This window comes from Cervus elaphus, chromosome 26, assembly GCF_910594005.1.
Source record: "Cervus elaphus chromosome 26, mCerEla1.1, whole genome shotgun sequence".
Taxonomy (NCBI): Eukaryota; Metazoa; Chordata; class Mammalia; order Artiodactyla; family Cervidae; genus Cervus; species Cervus elaphus.
The window spans coordinates 33795423-33820301 of NC_057840.1; the positions used below are offsets into that span (position 1 = coordinate 33795423).

A 24879-nucleotide genomic window follows, 5' to 3' on the forward strand; every position below is an offset into this window, starting at 1 on the left:
CCAGGGTCTGAAGACTTTATTCTGCTTCTCCCAGGGAAGCAGAGAGATGACAACAGCCTTACTAATAGGCCCTCTTTTAGTTTTATAGAGAACTTTCCTTTGCTTCTGCAAGGTTCATCACTTTTGACACAATGGTTTACTACTTTACAATTCTGGAATCTTTTGTGCCTCGTTGCAAAGCTTGTGGGATCTTAGTTCCCCGACCGGGATTGAACACTCGCCCATTGCAAAGTGGAAGAAGAGCAGAATCCTAACCCCTAGACTGCCAGGGAAATCCCAGGCCCTCAAAGATTTAACCAAAAATATTTCAGATGGAAAAACCAGGTATGCCTGGAAATATTGCACATATTGTAAAACTAATCCTTGCCCTCCTGGAAGAAAAAAAAAATCATCACTCTAGTCATTTACTTTTCTTTAGGGAAGCTTAAAGATATGGTTTATGAACGCAGTAAAATCTTCATGTCCTCTAAATTGGTCGCTGTATCAGAAATAATAGAGCTGTATTTCCTACTCGGTTTAAGTCCAGGCAAATTACACTGCATAACGTATTTAAAAATAAGTCAGAGCTGGGACTTCCCTGGTGGTCCAGTGGTTAAAAATCCGCTTGCCAAGGCAGGGGACACTGTTCGATCCCTAGTCTGGAAACTAAGATCCCACAGAAGAAGGAAACAGACACAACAGGCTCTGTCTTGAAAGCAGGACTCCATCTCGGGCTGGACTGTGGACTTTGAGCTATGTGCCCGGTATCTCTGGAAAGGACATACCAACTGGAAAACCACCCCCCCCCACCCCCCATGGAAGAGCCCCAGGGCTTGTACCTAGACTCTCCATCACCTAAAAGAATACCCTAATTGTCTGTGTAACCGAATAGAAACATAAATTCTATTACACTTATCAGGGTATGGCTACAGGCCTATTGATAATTGTCCGCTGTTAACTACGGAGGCCTAAGACATATGAATGACAGGTTAACTTTGTGTCTGTCTTTTCCTTTGTTCAGACTAGTTTCAGGGAATTTGGGGAGGTGGGTTTGGGCACGTACACTTAGGGTATATAAGGTTTTCACAAAAACTGGTCGGGGTCCTTGGCTAAGAGGAGACTCTGCCTTAGGGCCCGCTGGTGTAATAAACTGAACTCCACTATCTGCATTGTCCTTCTGAGTGAGTTTGTGTCCCGGAACACGTGGCTACCACACCACAAGCAGTGGGGCAACTAAGCCCGTGAACCATAACTGAGCCACCGTGCGCTAGAGGCCAAGCTCTGCAACAAGAGACGCCACCGTAATGAGAAGCCTGTGCATGGATACTAGACAAAGCCCGCGTGCAGCAACGAAGAACTAATGCAACCATAAACAAACACATAAATAAATAAAATCTTAGAAATAAGACAACCCAGAGTGATTTGGCTTGGGCGACTTAGGCCAGAAACAGGTCTTAAAAATAAACAAATGACAACAAAAAGAGGAAAGGAGTATGCCGTCATTCTAAAAATATTTGACTTGATCAAAAACAAGCATAAATGTCACTTTAAATTTTTGTTAATCAGAGGTAATAAGCCAACGTGCAGTACTCTGGAAACACTGATTTCTTCTGAAGATTAAGCATATTTGGTATGATCCACAGGGATGAAATAAAACTCATACCCATCTTGATGGAGCATATCAAGGTGGCACTTTACGCAGAGAAGTATATTAACTACTCTGATTTTTGACATGTTGCTCTGAACAATGCCTTAATGACAAGAAATAGGAATCTGGGTCTTACTGCGTGGGCGCCAATAATAGCCAAGGCTGAGGATATGGAAGTGGGGCCAGACTAAGAGAGGAGGCTTAGATATTAAAGGTCAAAATCCATCTTGATATTTTCGGTTTGTTTGCTTTTGTGATCTGTTTTCTTCATTGTGCGTTTTTCTTAATTGCAACATGTCAGGAAAAAATTATTTACAACCCCAATATAATTATCTTCATTTTTGGCATGTATTGTTTGTCTTTCCCTATCTGAGCTGCCGATAATAGTAATTAATATTGGTGATGGTAGTGTTTAGCTGCTCGGTCGCGTCCAATTCTTTATTACCCCATGGACTGTAGCCCGCCAGGCTCCTCTGTCCACGGGATTTCCCAGGCAGGAATATTGGAGTGGGCAGCCATTCCCTTCTCCAGAGTATCTTCCCCACCCAGGGATCGAACCTGGGCCTTCTGCATTGCAGGCAGATTCTTTACCACTGAGCCACCAGGGAAGCCCAATAATAAGTAACAGCTACTGTTTATTGGGTGATTTGTTTGTACCAGGCATCACACGAAGCATTTTTGAGCCATCAATTCACCCAATTTTCACAAGTCTCTGAGGAAACTAGGTCAGATTGGCTAACTTAGCTGCCTAAGACCACACAAGTGATAAATTTGTCAGTTGAGATATCAGCTCAGATCTGTCTAACTGAAAGGCTCCACTCATCCCACTATACTTTGGGAGCACTCACATGTATTCTAGTTACAGTAAATATAAAGTTACATCCTGAATTTAACCTAACTTATTGATGTATTCTTACTTATTGATATTTATTCATATATCCTACCATTGCTTGTGTCACTGTATAAACTTCACAGTTGTCATTTTAAGTCCCTAGCCTCTACTACCGGACATTACTTTGTTACCAATTTTCTTCATCATCATACATAATGCCACAATAATTTTTTTGCTCATATTTTTCTTTAGCATGGATCATTTTCCTTAACACATATCTCAGGAGAATGAATACTTTAATGTTCTCTGATATCTTTCTTGATTGATTTCCAAAAGAGACATTTCAATGTACACTCTCAGTGACCATGTATGATTATAAGTTCTCCACATGCATACCAGTGTAACTTTTAAGTAAACTTATTATTGCCAGTGTAATAACAGTGCATGTGTGTGTGCTAAGTCGCTTCAGTTGTGTCCGACTCTTTGCGTCCCAGTGGACTTGTAGTCTGCCAGCCTCCTCTGTCCATGGGATTCTCCAGGCAAGAATACTGGAGTGGGTTGCCATGCCCTTCTCCAGGGGATCTTCCTGACCCAGGGACTGAAAGAGTCTCTAAGGTCTCCTGCATTGGCAGGAGGGTTCTTTACCACTAGTGCCACCTGGGAACAGTAATCTGGTATTATTTGTATTTCTCTGATTACTTCTAAGGTTGAACATTTTTCCATGTTTATCCATTAAATATCCTCTTCTGGAAACTGTTCATATCCTTTGCCTACTTCTTTTTGTTTTTCTTACTAATTCACATAAGCAGGTCTCCTGCATTGCAGGCAGATTCTTTATCAGCTGAGCTACCAGGGAAGCTCCTGATTCACATAAGTTTACTATTAATATAATAAATACATTGGTCTCATATCTTCCCAGACTCCTATTTGCAATTTCTTTTGTTTCTTGACATAATGAAGTTTTTAAGAAACATGTGTATACTACATCCTTTCTCTTTGTGATCTCTTTAATTGATTAAAGTTATCTTCCCCCCAGACGTGTAATAGTGAATTTATTTTCTTCAAATCTTCTATGTATGGAGTAACCTATGGCCTAATTTTTTAAAAAACTATTTAATTCTTTAACCCATTTGGAATTTCTGTGTGATCAGAATTGCAGGTCTCAATATAGTCTCACTGGTTATCTCAATAGTATTACATAATTATTTGCAACTCTTTTGTGATATTTATTTATAACACAAAAGGGAGAGGTTGAAAATGTGAGAAACATGCAATAGGTCAGGCACTCATGGAAAGATGAGCTTTGAACCTTCCCAGGTCAGTTCTTCCCTTTGCCCTTGGAGTAGATGAGAGAGAGGCCAGGGATAGCTATGCGTGGGTTTGCAGAGGGGATGGCAGAGTGCTGTCCAACACCAACTTTCCCTAATACAGATGCAAGCCTGACTTCTCAGATCACCCTGCATTTGCCCAGAGATCCTGGTTTTCAGGCTGAATATCCGGTGGAAAGAGCATAAAGGTGCGGGCCCTTGGGCTCTTGGAGACTGTATTCTCCGGGTCCTCTGAGGTCCTAACCGCTGCACTCGCTCCTCCCTGCTGCTCCTCACTTTCATCAGAAAACATAGACCCCAGTCCCTCCAGTCAGCCACACAACCCAGCCAAGGTCCCATAGTGACATCGGGTGCGTGGGAACCACCGTTCTAATTCACAAAGCATGTCCACCCTTGATCCCATGACAGCCCAGCTGGGAGGCAAGGCCAGCACTCAGGTCCTAAGAGGATGAACAGAGACCCTCAGGGAGAAGAGCTGGCTTTCAAATTCAGGACTGAGGCCAAAAGCCCCCTGCCCTGCCTTTTGCACACAACTGCAGGCAGATTGTGTCAAGTCAGCACGCCTCTCTCTCCAGCATCCTCCACTCCTTCCCACCTTCTCCCATCATCCCAGGTGGCTGCTTGGTCAGTCTCACCCTGGAAACTCGACAGCGGGCATCTCTACTTCCAGGTGGCCTGATGCTGTTGGAGAAAGCATTCAAGCTGCCCCACAATACAGCTCCACAACTCACAGGGCACAGCTCACGACTCACACAGCACAGCTCACAGCTCACAGCTCCACAAAACACAGGTCACAACTCACAAAGCACAGCTCACAACTTACAATGCATAGCTCCACAAAGCAGGTGCTATGAGACCTTTGGGCAGGTTACTTTCTCTCACCAAGCCTTCAAGTACCGTGGGGATTACAAGAGAACCTAGATTTGGAAAGGACAGATTTGTGAGGACACAGTGAGTTCACGTGTCTAAGGAGCTTATAGCAGTGCTGTTTATCAAACTCAATAAATGTCCGAAAAAAACAGGGCTGACGGGGATCACTGTAACAGCAAATGGCTGATGGGTCCGCTGAAAGTGTGTACTGTGTAATTCCACCTGGCCCCCTGCTCTTTTTTCATGATCCTTGTATTCACCTCAAATGGACCCTAAAACATTTTCTGTAAATTTGAAACCACTTTCATGCTCCTTTAGCCTTAAACGACATGTGCTCATGAGCTTCGGAAAAGCAAAAAAACATTCATGAAGGAACCACTTAGTCTCAGAAGCACAGAGAACTTCAGGAGGTTAAGGATCTGGGCAGGAAAAACACAAGACATCGGGTAGGGTGACCTTTGCCCTCTCTGCAGACAGAATGAGGGCATCTGGGCCAAGCAGCACCCTTCCATGTGTCCACATTCCTGGGATCCAAAGAACTTGTGAGCAGAGCAGCTCTTTTCCTGAATAAGGACCAAGCCCAGTGGTCATCTGGGTGTACCCTGGAGCATCTCCAAAGTGAATTACTAGACAACCCCCGCCCCCCTCGCCCAGAGAAAGGAAGTTCAAAAAAGGAAGTAGAAGAAAAAATGATTCAGAAACTTCTACAGTAAACTAAAGTCCCCCCTGCCCCCCATGGCGGATATATTCTTTCCTGGTTTCCACTTTCCTTTCTGTTTCACTGGCTTAGGAGAAAGCTCCATTTGGCAATGATGGTTTCCTCCAGTTGTGCAGTGAGAAGGGAAAGGGATTTTGTTTCATTGGTGCTGGAATTTGTTTTTGAGTCCCTGCTTGGGCAGAGGAAAGATGTGTGTGAAACAGCCATGGGATGCATGGTGAAAGTGCCTCCCGCCTCCACTTCAGGGAGAAAACTTTGGGGTCCTTTGCAGTGTGTGCCTCAAGGCCTAGAAATCTCGGGTGACCTTGGATGTTTATTCCACTGGAGGTGGGAAGGGAGGTGGGCCATTGTGGACACAGATTTCCAGACCCTTCTCTTTGGACCTAAAGGTCATGGAGACTCCAGCTTTCCAAAGTGGCTGAGGCTACGCCCCTCTAGTCTTGTTTTGGTTTCACTCTTGCGTCATCATAAAGCAAACAGCAACAGACTGCAATCAAACACACGCAGCTGAACACAGGCAGGCCCAATCAAGCTTTTATTTCCTGAGACCTTGTCTCCAACTGCCACATTTTTTTTTTTTCTTTTTTGCCTCCTGTTTGGGTCTTAATTCTCATTCTGATCATCCCCAGAATAAAAACCATCAAACGAAAAGCATCCTTCTTAGCTCCTCTTCGAAAGAGAGGTGCTTTAAACTTTATTTTCAATTAATCGAGTTCCTTTTCTCCCGACTCCTTAAAAAAGAGAACCATAGTTCATAGAAAATAGTCAGACCCACTTCAAAATAACCTGACCTGTTCCCTTCCCAATTTTGTCTGATGAAAGCAACTTTAGGTGGAATCATGAATCCTGAGAGCCAAGCTAAGAAATAAGGGTGTGCTGTGAGCAATCTGGCATCTAATTAGATTTTGCTCTTGTAATTACTTGACACAAACCATACCTTATAAGAACCTCTGAGACTAAAATAGACTTTCCCCCCTGAACTTTTCTCTTCCATTAAAGCGAATTTCCGTGAATCCTTTCAGATCAGTATTCCTCCCTAAACTTAGAAAAATTCCAGAAGCAGTCCACTGTGCCCGCTTCCACCCGATCTACTGGGGGTTTCTCAAAAACCATCCCTAGGACTGAGATATCAAAGCCGGATGTTTCATTTCTGACTTGACTGAGGAGGGCCCAGCGGTCCTGCCTAGGTAGGTCTGCCAGACGCAGCCACCAATAGGTACAAGGACAGACAGCAGGGCCCGAGCGACCAGGCCCGGGCCTCGGGTGGAGTGCTTACCCAGCCGAGGCGAGGCCCGGGCGAGGGCCGGGGCTCCGGCTTCCAGGCCTTCCTGTTCGCCCTCTGGGGCGCGGCTGAGGCTGTAGCTGCTGTAACCTCGGTGCAGCGCGAACTTGCAGACGCTGCGGCCGCGCCAGGTGCAGTTGAAGAGATAGCAGCCGAGCGCGGCGGCCGGGGGCGCTGGTCTCCGGGGCAGCTCCACCACGGCCACGGAGCAGCGCGGCTCGAGGCAGCAAGCCTGCAGGCACTGCCGCCAGTCCCGCACGGCCGCCGGCGCGCTCAGGAAGCTGGCGCCGGCCGCGATCGAGTCCTTGGTGCGGATGATGGCGTCGGGCCTGGCCCTGTAGCCGCCGCCCCCGGGGCCCCGGCAGCCTTCCTGGGGGTCGCCGCCCGCGCGCAGCTCGAGCTCCAGCTCCTCCTGCGGCCTTTCCTGCTGCAGCTGTCGGCGGAACTCCTCCAGCAGCTGCTCCACTCCCGAGAGCTGCGCGTGCAGCTCGGACAGCGGCGCGGAGGGCGAGCCGGCCACGCGGCCACCGGGCAGCCACAAGCACAGCAGCAGCAGGCCGGGCAGGGCCCGGCGCGGCGGCGGGCGCCTGCGCCCGGAGCCCGCGCCCTCCCGGGCGGCGGAGGCCATGGCGGGCGGCGGCGGAGGAAGTGAGGCGACGCTGGGCGTCAGAGTGCGAGGGAGACGGAAACGGGCGAGCGCCGGCCCCGGGATTCTCCGGCGCTGCCGCGGCGGGCGCTGGGCACCGGGGACCTCAAAGCGCGGCCTCCCCGGGGCCCCGCTGCGTCCCCGAGGCCGCAGGCTCGCGGTCGCCGGCGGGAATCGTAGCGGCTGGAGGCATAGCCGGCCCGTCGCCCTGGCGCCGCTCCTCGTCCCTTCCCGGAAGCCCGGGTGCGACGGCGTCTCTCTGCCAGGGGCCCGGGTCAGATCGAGGGCGAGAAGGAGGCCGCGTCTAACGGATCAGCACTCCGTGGTGAACAGCGGCCGCGGGGGGTGGGGCGTGTCAAGCCCCGACCCGCCCCGCCCCTCCGGGCCCTCCCCTGCAGCCTCGGCCCCGCCCCCCGCAAGCTCGGGCCCCGCCCGCATTCTTTTTTTGTTTTTTTTTTGTGGGCGGCCGGAAAGGTAGCCGTCAGATATGCAGATGTCACCACCCTTAGGGAAGAAAGTGAAGAACTACAGAGCCTCTTGAAAGTGAAAGAGGAGAGTGAAAAAGTTGGCTTAAAGCTCAACATTCAGAAAACTAAGATCATGGCATCTGGTCCCATCACTTCATGGCAAATAGATGGGGAAACAGTGGAAACAATGGCTGACTTTATTTTTCTGGGCTCCAAAATCACTGCAGATGGTGATTGCAGCCATGAAATTAAAAGACTCTTGCTCCTTGGAAGGAAAGTTATGACCAACCTAGACAGCATATTAAAATGCAGAGACATATGGCTGATTCATGTCAATGTATGACAAAAACCACTACAATATTGTAAAATAATTAGCCTCCAACTAATCAAAATAAATAGAAAAAAAAAAAACAAAAGCAGAGACATTACTTTGCCAACGAAGGTCCGTCTAGTCAAGGCTATGGATTTTCCAGTGGTCATGTATGGATGTGAGAGTTGGACTATAAAGAAAGCTGAGCGCCAAAGAATTGATGCTTTTGAACTGTGGTGTTGGAGAAGACTCTTGAGAGTCCCTTGGACTGCAAGGAGATCCAACCAGTCCATCCTAAAGGAGATCAGTCCTGGGTGTTCTTTGGTAGGACTGATGTTGAAGCTGAAACTCCAACACGTTGGCCAGCTGATGTGAAGAGCTGACTCATTTGGAAAGACCCTGATGCTGGAAAGATTGAGGGCAGGAGGAGAAGGGGACAACAGAGGATGAGATGGTTGGATGGCATCACCGACTCAATGGACATGGGTTTGGGTAGACTCTGGCAGTTGGTGACAGACAGGGAAGCCTGGCGTGCTGTGGTTCATGGGGTCGCAAAGAATCAGACACGACTGAGTGACTGAGCTGATCTGAACTGAAGGTAGCCATGGAAAGAAGGTGGTGCCCCAGAGGGGTCTAGCGCCTCTCCCACCGGCCTCCACTTCTGGGCGGACATTCTGGTCCAAGCATGCTGGGCTTATTATTATTATTTTTTAATTAAAAAAATCTTTTTGTCAGTTAGTAATTTATTGCCTTTTGACTCCAGGTGCATTTCAGTACACCCTCGGAGATAAACACAGGTATTCTTTTAAATCATTATTCTTTTTTTCTAGTAGCAGGGAGAAGACATGATTTTATTTTATGTTTTACCTTTTTTTTTCTTGAGGTATAATTGCTTTATAGTATTGTGTTAGTTTCTGATACACAGCAAAGTGAATCAGCTATATGTCTGTACGTGGAAGCAACCTAAGTGTCCATTGACAGATGAATGGAAGATGTGGTGCATATATATAAGAGAATATTGTTTAGCCATTTAAAGGAACAAAACTGGATCATTTTTGAGATGTGAATGGACCTAGAGTCTGTCAGAGTAAAGTAAGTCAAAAAGAGAAAAATAAATATCATATGTGAAAAATAAGTATCATATATTAAGAATAAATATCACATTATAATATCATTATTAACCATCCAGACCTGCTCTGTTGTCTTCTCAATGCGACGTGGGCTCCTGGAGAGAGGGGAAGGGGTGTCTCCACAAATCCTTGTGACCTCAGGGCCACTCTAGAGAAGGGATGTGCTCCACTGGAGAACCATCTGGCACCATCATCAGCCCTTCACCTCCCGTGTCCATGACTGTTTTCACCTTAGCTCCCCAAGATGCACTTGGTAAGAGAAGACAGGCAGTGCTGTGAAAAGACACAAACAGTGGTCACATTCATTCAATGTTCTACAAACTTAACTAGAAACCTGAGCACAGTCACTTAGGGGAGCTACAAAGTTCACTCTACGGTGCGCACAGAGGCCTTTGGCTGAGGTGTTATAAGACTGAGAGGAATTGTTTTATGTGACCTAGTAAAGTATGGGCTACTTTATGACCTATACCCCTGTGAAAAAGTCCAACCCAAGAAAGGCTACACCTGAAAGTTCTAGCTGCCTGTAAGCTGCTGCTGTGCTGTTTACTTCTGAGTCTGTTTCTAGTGATTCATTTTTCTCATGATTATGAATCACACTTTCTTGTTCCTAGCACATCCAGAAATTTGTTTTTTTTCACTAGAAACTTGAGGATCGTGAATTTTACATTTTTAAATGTCTAGATTTTTAGGAGGGTATGAATAAATGACTGGATAGGAAAATAGGTCTCTGCTGTAGTTTATTTCCACAGCTGACAGTTAGGAACCTATTGCTTTCAAATAAAGAACAGAGTAGGAGGTGAAATCGGAAACTAAACATAGAGAAAAAAAGAAAAAAAAATTAATCTAGTATTTTTTTGCCATTTGACGAAAAGGAGAAATTTTAAAATTGTGTGTGTGTATGCATATTTGAGTGATGTTGAAGCTTAAAAAAAAAAATCTCTTAGCCCCAAAGGCTGTGTCTGGGCTGGAGCACTTTGGGCTGCAGTTTCTTCCATTGTGAGATATTTACCCCACATGACCACAGCCACTTTCAGATGCCCTGAGAGTCACATAAATTCCAGTTTTGTTTAAACCTCAGAGCTTGAAAAAGCTTGCTATGAGGAGAACATTCCACATGTAATAAGAATGGCTCCAGAGGTATCATCAAACCTTCTAAAACTATTATTATAATGATTAGTATTAAAAACCAACATGTATGATATAATATATCAACATGTATGATATAATAACTAACAATTGTATATGCTTTCTTGGTTTGAAAACACTTTCAAACACACGATATCACACAGCCTTCACGAAACTGTTAGTTGGACAGGTGACACCACTCGTCTTGGAGACAGTGAAGAGTCAGCACAGAGTGCGACCCACCTAGCTCACCTGCTCCACCGTGGTGGGGGAGGGCGGTGGGGTGAGGAGGGGGAGGGCGGTGGGACCGCATTGTTCAGTGGCATCAAGTCCAAGCCCTTACAGCACCCACATAGTTTCCCCACTTTGCTAACTTCTCAATATTTTTGAGAAAAGTGGAAATGACTTTTTTTTACCATTAAGAATGGTTATTTCTAGGGTCAAGATAGGACAAGTGAAGGGGAATGTTCACTTTCTTACTTTATAAGGCTTTGTATTGATTGAATTTTTTGCCATGACTTGTGATAAAGGAAATCAATCCTGAATAGTCATTGGAAGGACTGATGCTGAAGCTGAAACTCCAATCCTTTGGCCACCTGATGTGAAGAACTGACTCGTTTGAAAAGACCCTGATGCTGGGCAAGATTGAAGGCAGGAGAAAAAAGGGACGACAGAGGATGAGATGGTTGGATGGCATCTCTGACTCAGTGGACATGAGTTTGAGTAAACTCTGGGAATTGGTGGTGGACAGGGAGGCCTGGCATGCTGCAGTCCTTGGGGTTGGAAAGAGTCGGACGTGACTGAGCGACTGAACTATAACAGAAGTAATGTATTTATCATTCATAAACATATTTATAAATTATCATTTCTAAAATAAATAAACTCATTTCCATTATTTTGGAAATAAGATAGCTTTGATTTGAAAGCCTAAACAAATCCTTATGAATGGACAGAAGAAATTTTATGTGAGGATATAGATGTCAGGACTGTGATCTGAATAGATGGAGATGTTTCTCTGTTTTATAAGATCATTAAGGGTATAAGTCCAGCAAATTGAGAGTTGCACATTATGCATCAATTTATTGAAGGTTGGAATGAGGTTGTCATTCTAGTGACTGTCTTAAATGCTTTACAGGCAATAAACAAGTTAAACTAGTGCATGTAAGATCTTTACAAGGGCACCTGGCACATGGAAGATGCTCAGTAAATAATAATAATTATTCTTTCTTGTTCTACCTTTTAAGTTTACAGGAAAAAACCAGGTCCCAGAGAAATGAGGGAGCTTCCCCAAGATTAGAAGATGTGCAACTAGCTGAAGCCTGAATCCCCTACAACCTGCCGCCCAGTAGTTATATCGTTAAGGTTCGTCCCCATCCTCACTCCCTTCACAGCGTCTGCTCTGGGCACATGCCCAGAGGGGCAGCCCCAGCTCCCAGGTGACCCAGCTCGTCCACTGCTGATGGAACCATAATGAATTCCTGGCCCGAGCCCAGCAACCAACACTGTCTCCCAAGGGCAGAGAATCCAGGAACAATGGAGTCAGTGAGGGAAGTGAAGCTGGGAGGCCAGTGGTGGTGGGGGGCACATGGTCCTGTGTGGGGTGATGGAGCAGAGAATCTGCTCAGCTGAGGGGGTGCAGGGGGCACCTGTAGAGCATGGGGTACATGCAGTCCCGAGAGAGTGAAGGCAGGGGCTGCCTGACAACTTTCTCATCCCAGCAGCTTCCCTGGGCACCTCCCTGGCCTCCTCCTTGGATTCTCTGCACAAACTTGTATATATCATTGCTTAGTGATGGGGTTTGTCATGGTAAAATCTTTGTAGATTGGGCTTCCTTGGTTGTCCAATGGCTAAGAATCCACCTACCATTGCAGGGGACATGGGTTCAATTCCTGGTCCAGGAAGATCCCACACGCCACAGAGCAGCTAAGCCCGTTGGCCGCAACTACTGAAGCCTGAGCAGGGTAGAAATGGTGTTCGGCAGCAAGAGAAGCCGCCAAAACGAGAAGCCCAAATCAGAGAGTAGCCCCACTCCCTGCACATAGAGAAAGCTCACACACATCAGTGAAGACCAGCGCAGCCAGGAAAAAACAAATCTCTCTGAGTTGCAAACAACAGAAGCCTACTGCACAGTGGCCTGAGGAAAAGCACCAGGGAGCTTTGGCATGTGAGAGATGCCACTTATGGGCAGGGCAGGAAGCGTCGCCAGCCAGAAAGGGGGCCGGGATCCCAGGGCGGAAACCCTCAGCCAGGCAGCTGGTCCCCAGAGGCTGCTTTCCTCCTGGGCCGGTGGTCTTGCATCTCCACCCCCCTGAACACAGAAGTCCTGTTTCTCTCAATGGCTGATGTTTTCTGCCCTCCATATACAAAGCCTGTGGTTACCATACATTAATTTCCCGCAATGCACAGAAACTGCGCCCATGGACTGTGGTTCAGGAGAAGCTGTTAGGAGTCCAGCTGGGTCCTGGGTGCCCAGGTGCAGAGGGCATGAGGTGCAGAGGGCATGAGGTGCAGAGGGCATGAGCCACAAGCGTGGCTAGGAGCACTGCCTCTCCCCGCTGAGGGCAGAGTGAGAGAAAAGAGCAGTGAGGGGCCAGGGGAGGCCCCAGAGGTTGTCTTCTACTTGACTAAGGCAATGCCTAGCGTTTGCTTAAACACTTCTATTCATTTTTATTGCAAATTTAAGAGACACTTTAAAAAGGCCTGTGCTCGGACGGCCAGTCAATACTCTGAGTTCAGCACAAACATTGATCACTGACTTACCACAGCCTCACACACCATGTACCAGTACTGTCCCCATCTTGTCCTGGCTGGGAGCGCAAGACTTCACACGTCCGGGGAGTCCATCCTCGGGTCAGCCTTTCTCTTCACTAGATGCTCTTCCTTATGTTCAGTTACAGTCGGCTGTGTAGTTTCCACGCACTTTTTGTAGTTTATTTTCTTGAGGTCTGTTTGAGCAATCTATAATTTGTCTCAAGTGATGGTTCTTCATATATTTAAAAGCTGCCATTTTAGCCTGCAAACAACTCTGCCTGTGAGATTCAACAGTGTTAAAAGCACTGTGAGCCTGGGGCAAGTGATTGTGTAACCTTACTTCCCAGGGTTGTCCAGACGTTTAAGTGAAAACACCCGCCACAACGGCCAGCCCTAGAGAGAGAGGGTCAGTACCTGTTGGCTACTCAGTCCTGCTGTCCGTCCACAGATCCATACATCCTAGCATGAACCCTTTAGATCTTGATCCTGAAACTTAACACCTTCTATCCCACCTGGCTTTGAATCATCTGTAAAGTGTCTTACGTCCTTATCCAAGAAATTGATTTAAATGATGGACTGTAGGAAAGCTAAGGAGGAAGGCTTGAGGTACTCCTACCCCAAGGTTAACATGGATTCACTAATTTGAACCCTTTGGCTATGATTATTAGGTTACTCATCCACCCAGGTGCCCTTGCTCAGCCAAATTTCTCCATCTTTTCTCCAAACATATCATGAGAGCTTGTCAAGTGACTTGGAATTGCAGTACGCTGTATTTGCATACTTTCCAGTTTACAACGCCAAGTTAAACAGATGGATACAAGTCCTTGGAAAATGCAGTAAGCGACTTACCATCCTGATGAGCACCGTTTTCCTGTGAGTTCTCCAATAGGCCCAGAAAAGCTCTTTGTACAATCTTTCTTAATCCAGGGTTGTTTTTAGGTACAAGTTTTGCAAAATCTATCTTTTGTCCATTTTTGTTGTCTGAGGAGTTTTGATAGTGTCTGTCTAGTTTTCTATTGCTATTGTAATAAATTAGCACAAAGTGTAGTGACTCAAAATAAGAGACTATTACCCTAGAGTCTGTAGGTTAGGCTTGGACATTTTAGAGGTTTTTTCATACACTTTGCCAAAATATCCTCCAGAACCAGGCTTTACTCCTGCTAACCTTAGGTCCTCCATACCCAGCCAAACTGAGGACTCACATTTTATAATATTTGGTCAATTTTGAAAAGTTTTTGAAATTGTTGAAATTAAAAATATTCTCATCTTCCCAGTAATTCTAACTCCAGGAAGTTATTCTGCAAATATATTAATATAAGTTTGGAAAGATGTATGTACAGATGGTTATTGCAGGATTTTTTCTTTCCTTTCTTTTTTTTTTTTGTGTGAAAGCAATAGCTAGAAACACCCTGAATATACCCAAGTGAGAGATGCTTAAATAAATTTTGGTAGAAACATGCTTTGGAATACTCAGCACTGTGTGTCTCCCAAGTACATCATCAAGTGACACACAGATGAGGCAGCAGCGTATGTACAGTGAAACCTTATGTGTTGAAAACATACCTACTCTCCTTCCTTTGTTAAAGGAAAAATTGCATGCTATAACCTATATTAAGTTTGTTTTTCTATTCAGGGTGGGAAAATAGGTATATTTGAAAACCACAATGGAAAGAAAGACTGGTTTGCAGGTACCCCTATTTTTATCAAGGAAATAATTTTAATGAGCCCTGACTCTTGTATGTATGTATGCATGTAAATAACGTTCATTGCAGCACTGTTTACAATAGCCAGGACATGGAAGCAAGCTAGATGTCCATCGGCAGATGAATGGATAAGAAAGTAGTATTGCATATACACAATGGAATATTACTCAGCTATTAAAAAGAATGCATTTGAATCAGTTCTAATGAGGTGGATGAAACTGGAACCTATTATACAGAGCGAAGTAAGTCAGAAAGAAAAATACCAATATATTAACGCATATATATGGAATTTAGAAAAATGGTAACGATGACCCTATATGTGAGACAGCAAAAGAGACACAGATGTAAAGAATAGACTTTTGGACTCTGTGGGAGAAGGCGAGGGTGGGATGATTTGAGAGAATAGCTTTGAAACATGTATATTATCATATATGGAATAGATCGCCAGTCCAGGTTTGATGCATGAGGTAGGGTGCTCAGGGCTGGTGCACTGGGATGACCCTGAGGGATGGGATGGGGAGGGAGGTGGGAGGGAGGGTCAGGATGGGTGGGATGATTTGAGAGAATAGCTTTGAAACATGTATATTATCATATATGGAATAGATCGCCAGTCCAGGTTTGATGCATGAGGTAGGGTGCTCAGGGCTGGTGCACTGGGATGACCCTGAGGGATGGGATGGGGAGGGAGGTGGGAGGGAGGGTCAGGATGGGGAACACATGTAAACCCATGGCTGATTCATGTGAATGTATGGCAAAAACCACCACAATATTGTAAGGTAACTAGCCTCCAATTAAAACAAAAGTAAATAAATTTAAATAATAAAATAAAAAATCCCAAATTAAAAAAAAATCATTCTTTAAAAAACTTTCATTTTATTGATTTATTTATGGCTACACTGGATCGTTATTGTGGCATGCCAGCTTTCTTTAGTTGTGAGAAGCAGTGGCTACCCTCTAGTTGTGTGCTGGCTTCTCAGTGTGGTGACTTATCTTGTTGCAGAGCGTGGGATCTAGGAGCCAGGGCTTCAGTAGTTGTGGCATATGGGTTTAGTTGCCCCACTGCATGTGGGATCTTCCTGGACCAGGGATCAAACCCGTGTCCCCTGCACTGGCAGGCGGATTTTAACCACTGCACCTCCAGAGAAGTCCTCAATCCTATCATTTAGTGATTCTTGTGTCCCAGTGGTTATAACTGTGGTATTAATCTTTCTCTTATTTTCAGTGTCAAAAGTACTCAATGAGGAAACTTAGCAGAATCTTTCAGTTTTTTATAATGTATTTTCTAACTTGAAAGTGCTCAAAGAATAATAGGAAAATAGCTAGATTTTATGTGTATTTCATGCCTTGACTAAAAGTACCGTTTTGTTTTGTTTTTTTTACTGATGTTATTAGACTGATAATTGCTTTGAATAAGATTAAATTTAATAAGATTTGTTTTCTTCATTCGGTATTACATTTGTAATGCAGCATTTTTAAAAATTCCAATAAATTGAATGGAATGTTCAAACAAGATCTAAGGTACGTATAAGAATTCTGTTTATTTTCAAAGGTAGTGAGAATGGTATGATTTTGTCCTAGCACTTTGAACTACACAAGGCCCAGAATGTACTTTATAGTTAAAGATTTGCCATACATTATCATGAGGGGATGCTAAGGAATTCAGTTTAAGGTGATGAAATCACTATCTGGTTCTCATTTTCTGTCCCAGAACAAATTCATAAATCCCCTCATAAGGATGCCCTGTTTAATAAACGCATGCAACTAGTATTTAGCATGGAAATAATACAGGTTGAACTGTGTAAATTTACTTTCTAAGGCATGGTAAGAAATTAGAATATATGTTAAAAGCTGGAAAGTATATTATTTTCAGGTCAAATAAGTTGAATATGGGAAAGATCTATTCTCTAGTTTTGTGCTCTTACAGCTTACTGAAGGATGTAAATATATTTATCTATACGCCTATATATTTAACAAATAGCAAAATGTGTGTAACCTATGTGTATGCTATGTTTGCTGCTAAGGTTTCAAATGATAGGCTACTTACTTCCCTCAACAGTCAAAACTACTTGAGTGTGAATTTGTCATCGACTTATTCTTTTTTTGAGTAAATAATGTATTAATTTATTAAATCTGAGTTTAGCTAAAAAGTATATATATATATATATATATAATATATATAAAATATATATTAAAATATAAAATAATATATTTATTATATATCTATGTTATATATAAATATATAATATTTTATATATAAAATATTATATATTTTTCTTTGGAGTTTCCGGCTGACCTAGTGGTTAGGTTCCTAGGCTTTCACTGCCATGTCTCGGCTTCAAACCGTGGTTAGGTAACTGAGATCCCACAAACCACAAGGTGCAACCAAAGAAAGAAAAAAAAAATGTCCATGTCTCCTTTATGTGGAGCTCAGAGTTTGCATTTAAAATATAAGCTACTGCATACACACACTACTATATATAAAGTAGATAAACAACAAGGACTTACTGTAGAGCACAGGGAACTCTACCCGGTATTTTGTAATAATCTATATGGTATGTATACGTATGTATAATGTACAACTGAATCACTTTGCTGTATACCTGAAACTAACAAAAGATCATAAATCAGCTACACTTCAATAACATTGTTAAATTAAAAATAAAATATAAGTTACTATTAGCACAAAGAAACAGTGCATTGTGTTACCATGTGCATATTTAGTATTTTAAAATATGATGTTTATAATAAAGTATTTTGAGTCCATCAAGAAGAAAAAGGGCCGAGGTGAATAAAGAAAAAAATTGCTTAAGAAAAGGAAGTCAGCATTTCTGCAAAGGGAGAGATTTGGGGTTCTCTAGTCAGAAGGGAGTAGAGGGCTTCTCTCTGGGGGATCCTGGAGAGTTTAAAAGTAACTGAAGCTTCTTCAGTCAAGGAGGAGAGCTGATATTTGTTGAGCATCTCTTGGACACCTAGAGAAAGCGAACGTCTCGTCCGACTCTTTGCAACCCCGTGGACTATACAGTCCACGGAATTCTCCAGGCCAGAATACTGGAGTGGGTAGTCTTTCCCTTCTCCTGGATCTTCGCAACCCAGGGATCGAACCCAGGTGTCCTGCATTGCAGGCGGATTTTTCACCAGCTGAGCCAGAAGGGACACCCGAGAATACTGGAATGGGTAGCGTATCTCTTCTGCAGCGGATCTTCCCGACCCAGGAATTGAACCGGGATCTCCTACATTGCAGGCAGATTCTCTACCAGCTGAGCTATCAGGGAAGCCGGCTCTTGGGCACCCAGGGCTTGGCAAATGTGACCTCGCTTTTTCCTCACTCCTTGGTGAGAGTGGTCCTGCTTCTCTCCCTGAGCGACTGAGGAAGAAACTGAGGTGAAGCGAGGCTGCCCACTCACCCAGCTCAGCAGTCAGAAAGGAGTCATGAGGGGAAGGGTGGGCAGCTCCGACTGTGGCTTGAGTTTTGTTTCACCTCCGCGCTTTGCACCTCTGACACAGGACACTCACTACAGTAGGAAGTGGAGTCAGCGCTGCAGATGAGTGTGGAGGAGCGTCCGCAGAGGGTGAAGTTGGGGGTAGTTCAGGGAGAAATCTCTCTGGACACCGCGGAAGCTCTGGGTGAGCCCCGCGGAGCAGCCACGACAGCCCAGGCGGCAGCCTGGCCGCCCGCCCAGCTCGCCTGGCTGATGGCGCCCTCTGCCATGGGCTTGGGGTGTGCACGTCCTCTTGGTCGAGGGTGAGGGTGAGGGAGAGAGCAGCGGCTGCCAGGCAAAACCCTCAGCTCCTGGGGCACACGTGGCTCATACCAGGCTGAGTGTTGCTTCCTGTGGGTGTTTTGAAACTGAGGCAATCCCCACAGTGGCTCACACCACCTTACTTGACCTCGGCTGTTGGCTTCTTCAACCTGAGGCAACCTGGATCTGGTCAAGATTAGCCCAGTCCCCAGGCTCTCCTGATCCGTGACCACACCCCCATCTCTCCTTATTAGGAGCTCAGCTGAGCTGAGAGACACCCAAGTTAACACCCTTATGTGAGAACACAGGCCGGAGTCTGAACCCAGAGGAAGTGCGGCTCTCATTCACTTTCCCCAGTGCGATGGTCTGCGTGGAGCCCGCCTCCCTGTTCAGAGAGCCCAGGGCAAAAGGCTCCAGCAGCTTTAAGGACCCTGAGGTGGGGGTAGGGGAGGAACTCAGTGTAGAGAGCCCTGGCCCTGAGTCCGGGTGGGGACAGGGGTCTTCAAGCTTTCTCCATTCTCTTCTCTTATGGAGGCCTTAGCAGAGGTACCACAAGGGAACCTTGGCCCAGGGCCTCAAAAAACGAGACTAGGAAGGAAGAAAGTGCGAGGAGTGTGAACATCTCTCAGGCCTGGGCCCTGGGAGAGGCTGCAGTGCCCAGCTGTCAGCAGTCTGGGGTGAGGAGGGCAGCTCTCCACGTGAGGCCAGCCAGAAAGGTCACACAGGTTTTCAGCCCAGAGTTGGACTCTTCACCTCTCTGTGGAGAGGGTTGACTCTTCTGTTTTCCCATTGCCTCTCTGTTCATTGGCTTGTACCTTCTTTCTCTTCCATTCCATCAGGAGTTAATTCCAGTCCCTGCAAAAAGTTTTGGGGAGTTCTGGTAAAGTGTCAGTACACAATCTTCTACCCTTTCTCAGGCCCTGAAGAGCAGGGCAAACTATTGGGCAACTCACACCAGGAAGAGGGGTCTTCCAGCTTTAGGCAATGTCCCAGGTCCACGTTTTCAGATCCTTGTTGTTGGCTCTCAGAGCTGCCCCCATCCTTCCCTACCCTTCCAGCCCAGCTCAGCGGCAAACACCCATGTCATCATCACCTGGGCATGGCCTCTCTCTGCAGCTGCTCCTGCTGTAAACCAGTTGGTACTCAGAGCAGAAATCAGGTGCAGGAGGGGTCAGGGTTGAGGCCTGCTGCCGGGAGTGTAGGACCAGTGATGAGCCAGAATTGTGCACCCTTAACTGTTTTGTGTGTGTTAAAATACACATAGCAGAATCTACCATCTTAGCTAATTTTTCAAGTTAATGAATTAATTTATTTTTGGCTATGCTGGGTCTTGGTTGCTGCACACTGGCTTTCTCTAGAACATTTGTTGCAGTGCATGGGCTATGGGCTTCTCATTGAAGCGGCTTCTTTTGCTGTGGAGAACAGGCTCTAGGCACACAGGCTTCAGTAGTTGCCAGGTGAGGGCTCTAAAGCATGCCAGCTTCAGTAGTTGTGGCATGCAGGCTCAATAGTTGTTGGCACATGGGCTTAGTTGCTCTGCAGCACATGGACTTTTCCTGGACCGGGGACTGAACCCATATCCCCTGCATTTGCAGCTGGCTTCTTATCCACTGTACCAACAGGGAAATCCCATCTTAGCTATTAAATATTTTAAAGTGTACAGTCCAGTGATATTAAATGCATTCACACTGTTGTGTAATCATCACTACCATCTTCCTCCATAGATCTTATCACTGCAAAACTGTAACTCTGTACCCATCAAACATTAACTCCCCATTTCACCTTCTCCTTGACCCAAGAAAACCACCATTCTACTTTCTGTCCTGTGATTTTGTATACTCTAAGAATCTTGTACATGTGGGATAACACAATATTTGTCTTTTTGTGACGGTCTTATTTCGCTTAGCAGAATGTCCTCAGTTCAGTTCAGTCACTCAGTCATGTCCAACTCTTTGCTACCCCATGAACCGCAGCACGCCAGGCCTCCCTGTCCATCACCAACTCCTGGAGTCCACCCAAACCCATGTCCATCAAGTCAGTGATGCCATCCAACCATCTCATCCTCTGTCATTCCCTTCTCCTCCTGCCCTTAATCTTTCCCAGCATCAGGGTCTTTCCAAATGAGTCAGCTCTTTGTATCAGCTGGCCAAAGTACTGGAGTTTCAGCTTCAACATCAGTACTTCCAATGAACACCCAGGACTGATCTCCTTTAGGATAGACTGGTTGGATCTCCTTGAAGTCCAAGGGACTCTCAAGAGTCTTCTCCAACACCACAGTTCAAAAGCATCAATTCTTCTGCGCTCAGCTTTCTTTATGTTCCAACTCTTACATCCATACATGACTACTGGAAAAACTATAACTTTGACTAGATGGACCTTTGTTGGCAAAGTAATGTCTCTGCTTTTTAATATGCTGCCTAGGTTGGTCATAGCTTTTCTTCCAAGGAGCAAGCATCTTTTAATTTCATGGGTGCAGTCACCATCTGCAGTGATTTTGGAATCCAGAAAAATAAAGTCTCTCACTGTTTCCATTGTTTCCTCATCTATTTGCCATGAAGTGATGGGACCAGATGCCGTGATCTTATTTTTCTGAATGCTGAGTTTTAAGACAGCCTTTTCACTCTCGTCTTTCACTTTCATCAAGAGGCTCTTTAGTTCTTCTTCACTTTCTGCCATCAGGGTGGTGTCATCGGCGTATCTGAGGCTATTGTTATTTCTCCTGGCAATCTTGATTCCAGCTTGTGTTTCACTGAGCCCAGCATTTTGCATGATATACGCTGCATATAAGTTAAATAAGCAGGGTGACCATATACAGTCTTGACGTACTCCTTTCCCCATTTGGAACCAGTCTGTTCCATGTCTGGTTGTTTTTTCTTGACCTACATACAGATTTCTCAGGAGGCAGGTCAAGTGGTCTGGTGTTCCCATCTCTTTAAAAATTTCCCACAGTTTGTTGTGATCCACACAGTCAAAGGCTTTGGCATAGTCAATGAAGCAAAGTAGATGTTTCTCTGGAATTCTCTTCCTTTTTCTATGATCCAGCAGATGTTGGCAATTTAATCTCTGGTTCCTCTGCCTTTCCTAAATCCAGTTTGAACATTTGGGAATTCATGGTTCATGTACCATTGAAGCCTGGCTTGGAGAATTTTGAGCATTATTTTGCTAGCGTGTGAAATGAGTGCGATTGTGTGATAGTTTGAACATTCTTTAGCATTGCCTTTCTTTGGGCTTGGAATGAAAACCGATCTTTTTCAGTCCTGTGGCCATGGCTGAGTTTTCCAAATTTGCTGGCATATTGAGTTCAATACTTTGACAACAACTCCAATAATTTGGCCACCTGATGTGAAGAACTGACTCATTTGAAAAGACCCAGATGCTGGGAAAGACTGAAGGCAGGAGGAGAAGGGGATGACCGAGGATGAGATGGTTGAATGGCATCACCGACTCAATGGACCTGAGCTTGAGTAAACTCTGGGAGTTGGTGATGGACAGGGAGGCCTGGTGTGCTGTGTTCTATGGGGTTGCAAAGAGCCAGACACGACTGGTCGACTGAACTGAACTGAACAAACTTTGACAACATCATCTTTCAGATTTGAAATAGCTCATCTGGAATTCCGTCACCTCCACTGGCTTTGTCTGTAGTGATGCTTCCTAAGGCCCGCTTGACTTCACATTCTTGGATGTCTGGCTCTAGGTAAGTGATCACACCATCGTGGTAATCTGGGTTGTGAAGGTCTTTTTTGTATAGTTCTTCTGTGTATTCTTGCCACTTCTTAATATCTTCTGCTTCTGTTAGGTCCATACTGTTTCTGTACTTTATTGTGCCCATCTTTACATGAAATATTTCCTTGGTATCTCTAATTTTCTTGAAGAGATCTCTAGTCTTTCCCATTCTATTGTTTTCCTCTATTTCTTTGCTTATGAAGCAAAGAAATTTTCTTTGCTTATTTTCTTACTTATGAAGGCTTTCTTATCTCTCCTTGCTAATTTTTAGAACTCTGCATTCAGATGGATATATCTTTTCTTTTCTTCTTTACCTTTCATTTCTTTTCTCAGCTATTTGTAAGGCTTCCTCAGACAACCATTTTGCCTTTTTGGATTTCTTCTTGGGGATGGTTTTGATCCCTGCCTCCTATACAGTGTCATGAACCTCCGTCCATAGCTCTTCAGGCACTCTATCTATCAGATCTAATCCCTTGAATCTATTTGTCACTTCCACTGTAGGATCATAAGGGATTTGGTTGAGGTCATACCTGAATGATCTAGTGGTTTTTCCTACTTTCTTCAGTTTCAGCCTGAATTTTGCAGTAAGAAGTTCATGATCCGAACCACAGTCAGGTCCTGGTGGTGTTTTTGCTGACTGTTTAGAGCTTCTCCATCTTCAGCTGCAAAGAATATAATCAATCTGATTTTGGTATTGATCATCTGGTGATGCCCATGTGTAAAGTTGTCTCTTGTGTATGTTAATTACTAAGTCCCGACCAGCTCTTTTGTGACTGCAGGGACTGTAGTCTGCCAGGCTCCTCTGTCCATGGGATTTTCCAGGCAAGAATACTGGAGTGGGTTGCAATTTCTTTCTTCAGGGGCTCTTCCCAACCCAGGGCTTGAACTGGTGTCTCCTGCACAGGCAGATGGGTCCTTTACCACTGAGTCACCTGGGAAACTCCAAGGTAGAAAGGTACAAAATTCTAAAAGAAGAAAAATTCCAGAGAATACAGTCACTGCTCATATTAAAGATAGAGTAATATAGCTATCTATAAAAATCCTGACTCTACATTTATAGTGTAATTTGGGAATAAATCCATGATTTGCTGCTGGGAACTCAAATACTTAGCAGTTTGCTATGTTACGTTATAGCTTTCTCCAGCAGTCTCCAAAGTGCCTTCCAAATTGCTGACAGGACAGTTTTGCTGGACCTGGATCTGGGGCGGCAGGAATTCCTCGACACATTTGTTGAACTGACTGTTCCAAGTCTGGCTCTTGTGGGCTTGGGGATACCAGCTCTGACTCTTTCTGGGGTGGTTGCTTCAAGACCAACTGTTCTAGCTCTGGCTGCTCCCAGGTGGGATATCCTAGGTCCGTTCACTCCATATAGGCAGGTTTCCAGAAGAGGTCACCAAGCAGTCCTGTGCCAGGAATAGAAACCCAGTAATTCTGTGGTTGTTGAGCCCTGAGTCACAGAGTCACTGTTCCTCAGTCAGTTGTTTTTCTGATTCTGGAACCAGGGCCTCACCCATTTGTAGCTAAGTTTCAGGATATTGGAAAGTTCTTGCATCTGCTGGAGACTGATTCCTGCCTCTGAAGTCTGTCGTTGAGCACAGACATCTGGGTCTGAGTGAACATGGTTCTGATCTTCTGTTTCTTACCTGGGTCCTTCTCTTCCTTCTTTGCTGCATTCTTCTCTGCAGGTATGGGCAATAGTTTTACTCTGGGGCTTGTGGAAGAATCAGGACTGTCCAGTCTCCTTGTTGAGGGTCCCAGCAGATGATCCTTGCAAGGACACCTGGTTTCCTTCAGGCCCAGAAATTTCAGAAATTGGTGAAGAGTCCCTGGAATTGGATGCTTTGGGACCAAGCAGGCTGGGTCCACACTCATGTTGTGGAGTTGAAGCAGAGAGGAAAAAAAACCTGTGAGCTAGATGGTAGGAAGAGTCCAGGCTTAAGAACCTAGGTAGAAGAGCTTAGAGAAAGGTGAACATCTCCAGGTGTAAAAGAATTAAGATGGAATGAATGGAATCAACTGTCAGATAATAGGAGCAAACCAGCCCAATCTAGAGAAAGGAAAAAAAAAAGGTCTTGATTCTTAAATGAGGTCATACTCTCCAGCAGGCAGGGATCCCTCCCTTGCTTGCCCTCCTGTCTTTGCCCAGAGTACCTGCTGCCCTCCCAATGACTGTGACCAAGTTGAAGTCAGGTGAGAGAGGCTTGCTGAGATGACCCAGTGGAGTCTATGACGCCACCATAAAGTGGTTGGTGGAGCTGTGTGATATTGTTGAAAAAGAAATAGAAGATAAAAATCCTCGTCTTTACCTCTATTCTGAGCAGATGTTGTTCCCAGATGCTGTTGTCTTCAGTTTAATAAAAATATTTTGTTGTTGTTTAGCCACTAAGTGGTGTCTGACTCTTTGTGACCCCAAGGATACAGTCTGTCGGGTTCCTCTGTCCATGAGATTTCCCAGCAAGAATACTGCAGTGGGTTGACATTTCCTTCTCCAGGGGATCTTCCTGACCCAGGGATCGAACCAGTGTCTCATACACATGTCTCTTGCATTGTAGGCAGATGCTTTACTGCCGAACAACTGATAAAAGTACTGCTGTTGTTTAGTCACTCAGTCGTGTCTGACTCTTTGT

The 24879-nt window shown here is 45.1% G+C and overlaps 2 protein-coding genes and 1 non-coding gene across 5 annotated transcripts in view; all 3 read right to left on the reverse strand.

Moving 5' to 3' along the window:
* Positions 1-7681, reverse strand: part of LOC122684453 (low-density lipoprotein receptor-related protein 11-like) — a 64338-nt gene extending 56657 nt beyond the window's left edge. The window contains exon 1 of one of the 3 annotated variants that reach the window (XM_043888568.1): positions 6652-7674. In XM_043888568.1, the coding sequence (XP_043744503.1) occupies positions 6652-7285 (634 nt within the window). In that variant the 5' untranslated portion in view covers positions 7286-7674. Of the gene's footprint in view, positions 1-6651 lie in introns of all 3 variants that reach the window. The other 2 variants (XM_043888567.1, XM_043888569.1) reach the window with 2 other exon arrangements.
* LOC122684460 (UL16-binding protein 1-like) overlaps positions 1-24879 on the reverse strand; it is a 260152-nt gene that overhangs the window by 98198 nt on the left and 137075 nt on the right. The gene's annotated exons all lie outside the window — the stretch shown is intronic.
* Positions 2165-2235, reverse strand: TRNAC-GCA. Its single transcript has one exon. It is a non-coding gene; the product is annotated as a tRNA-Cys (tRNA).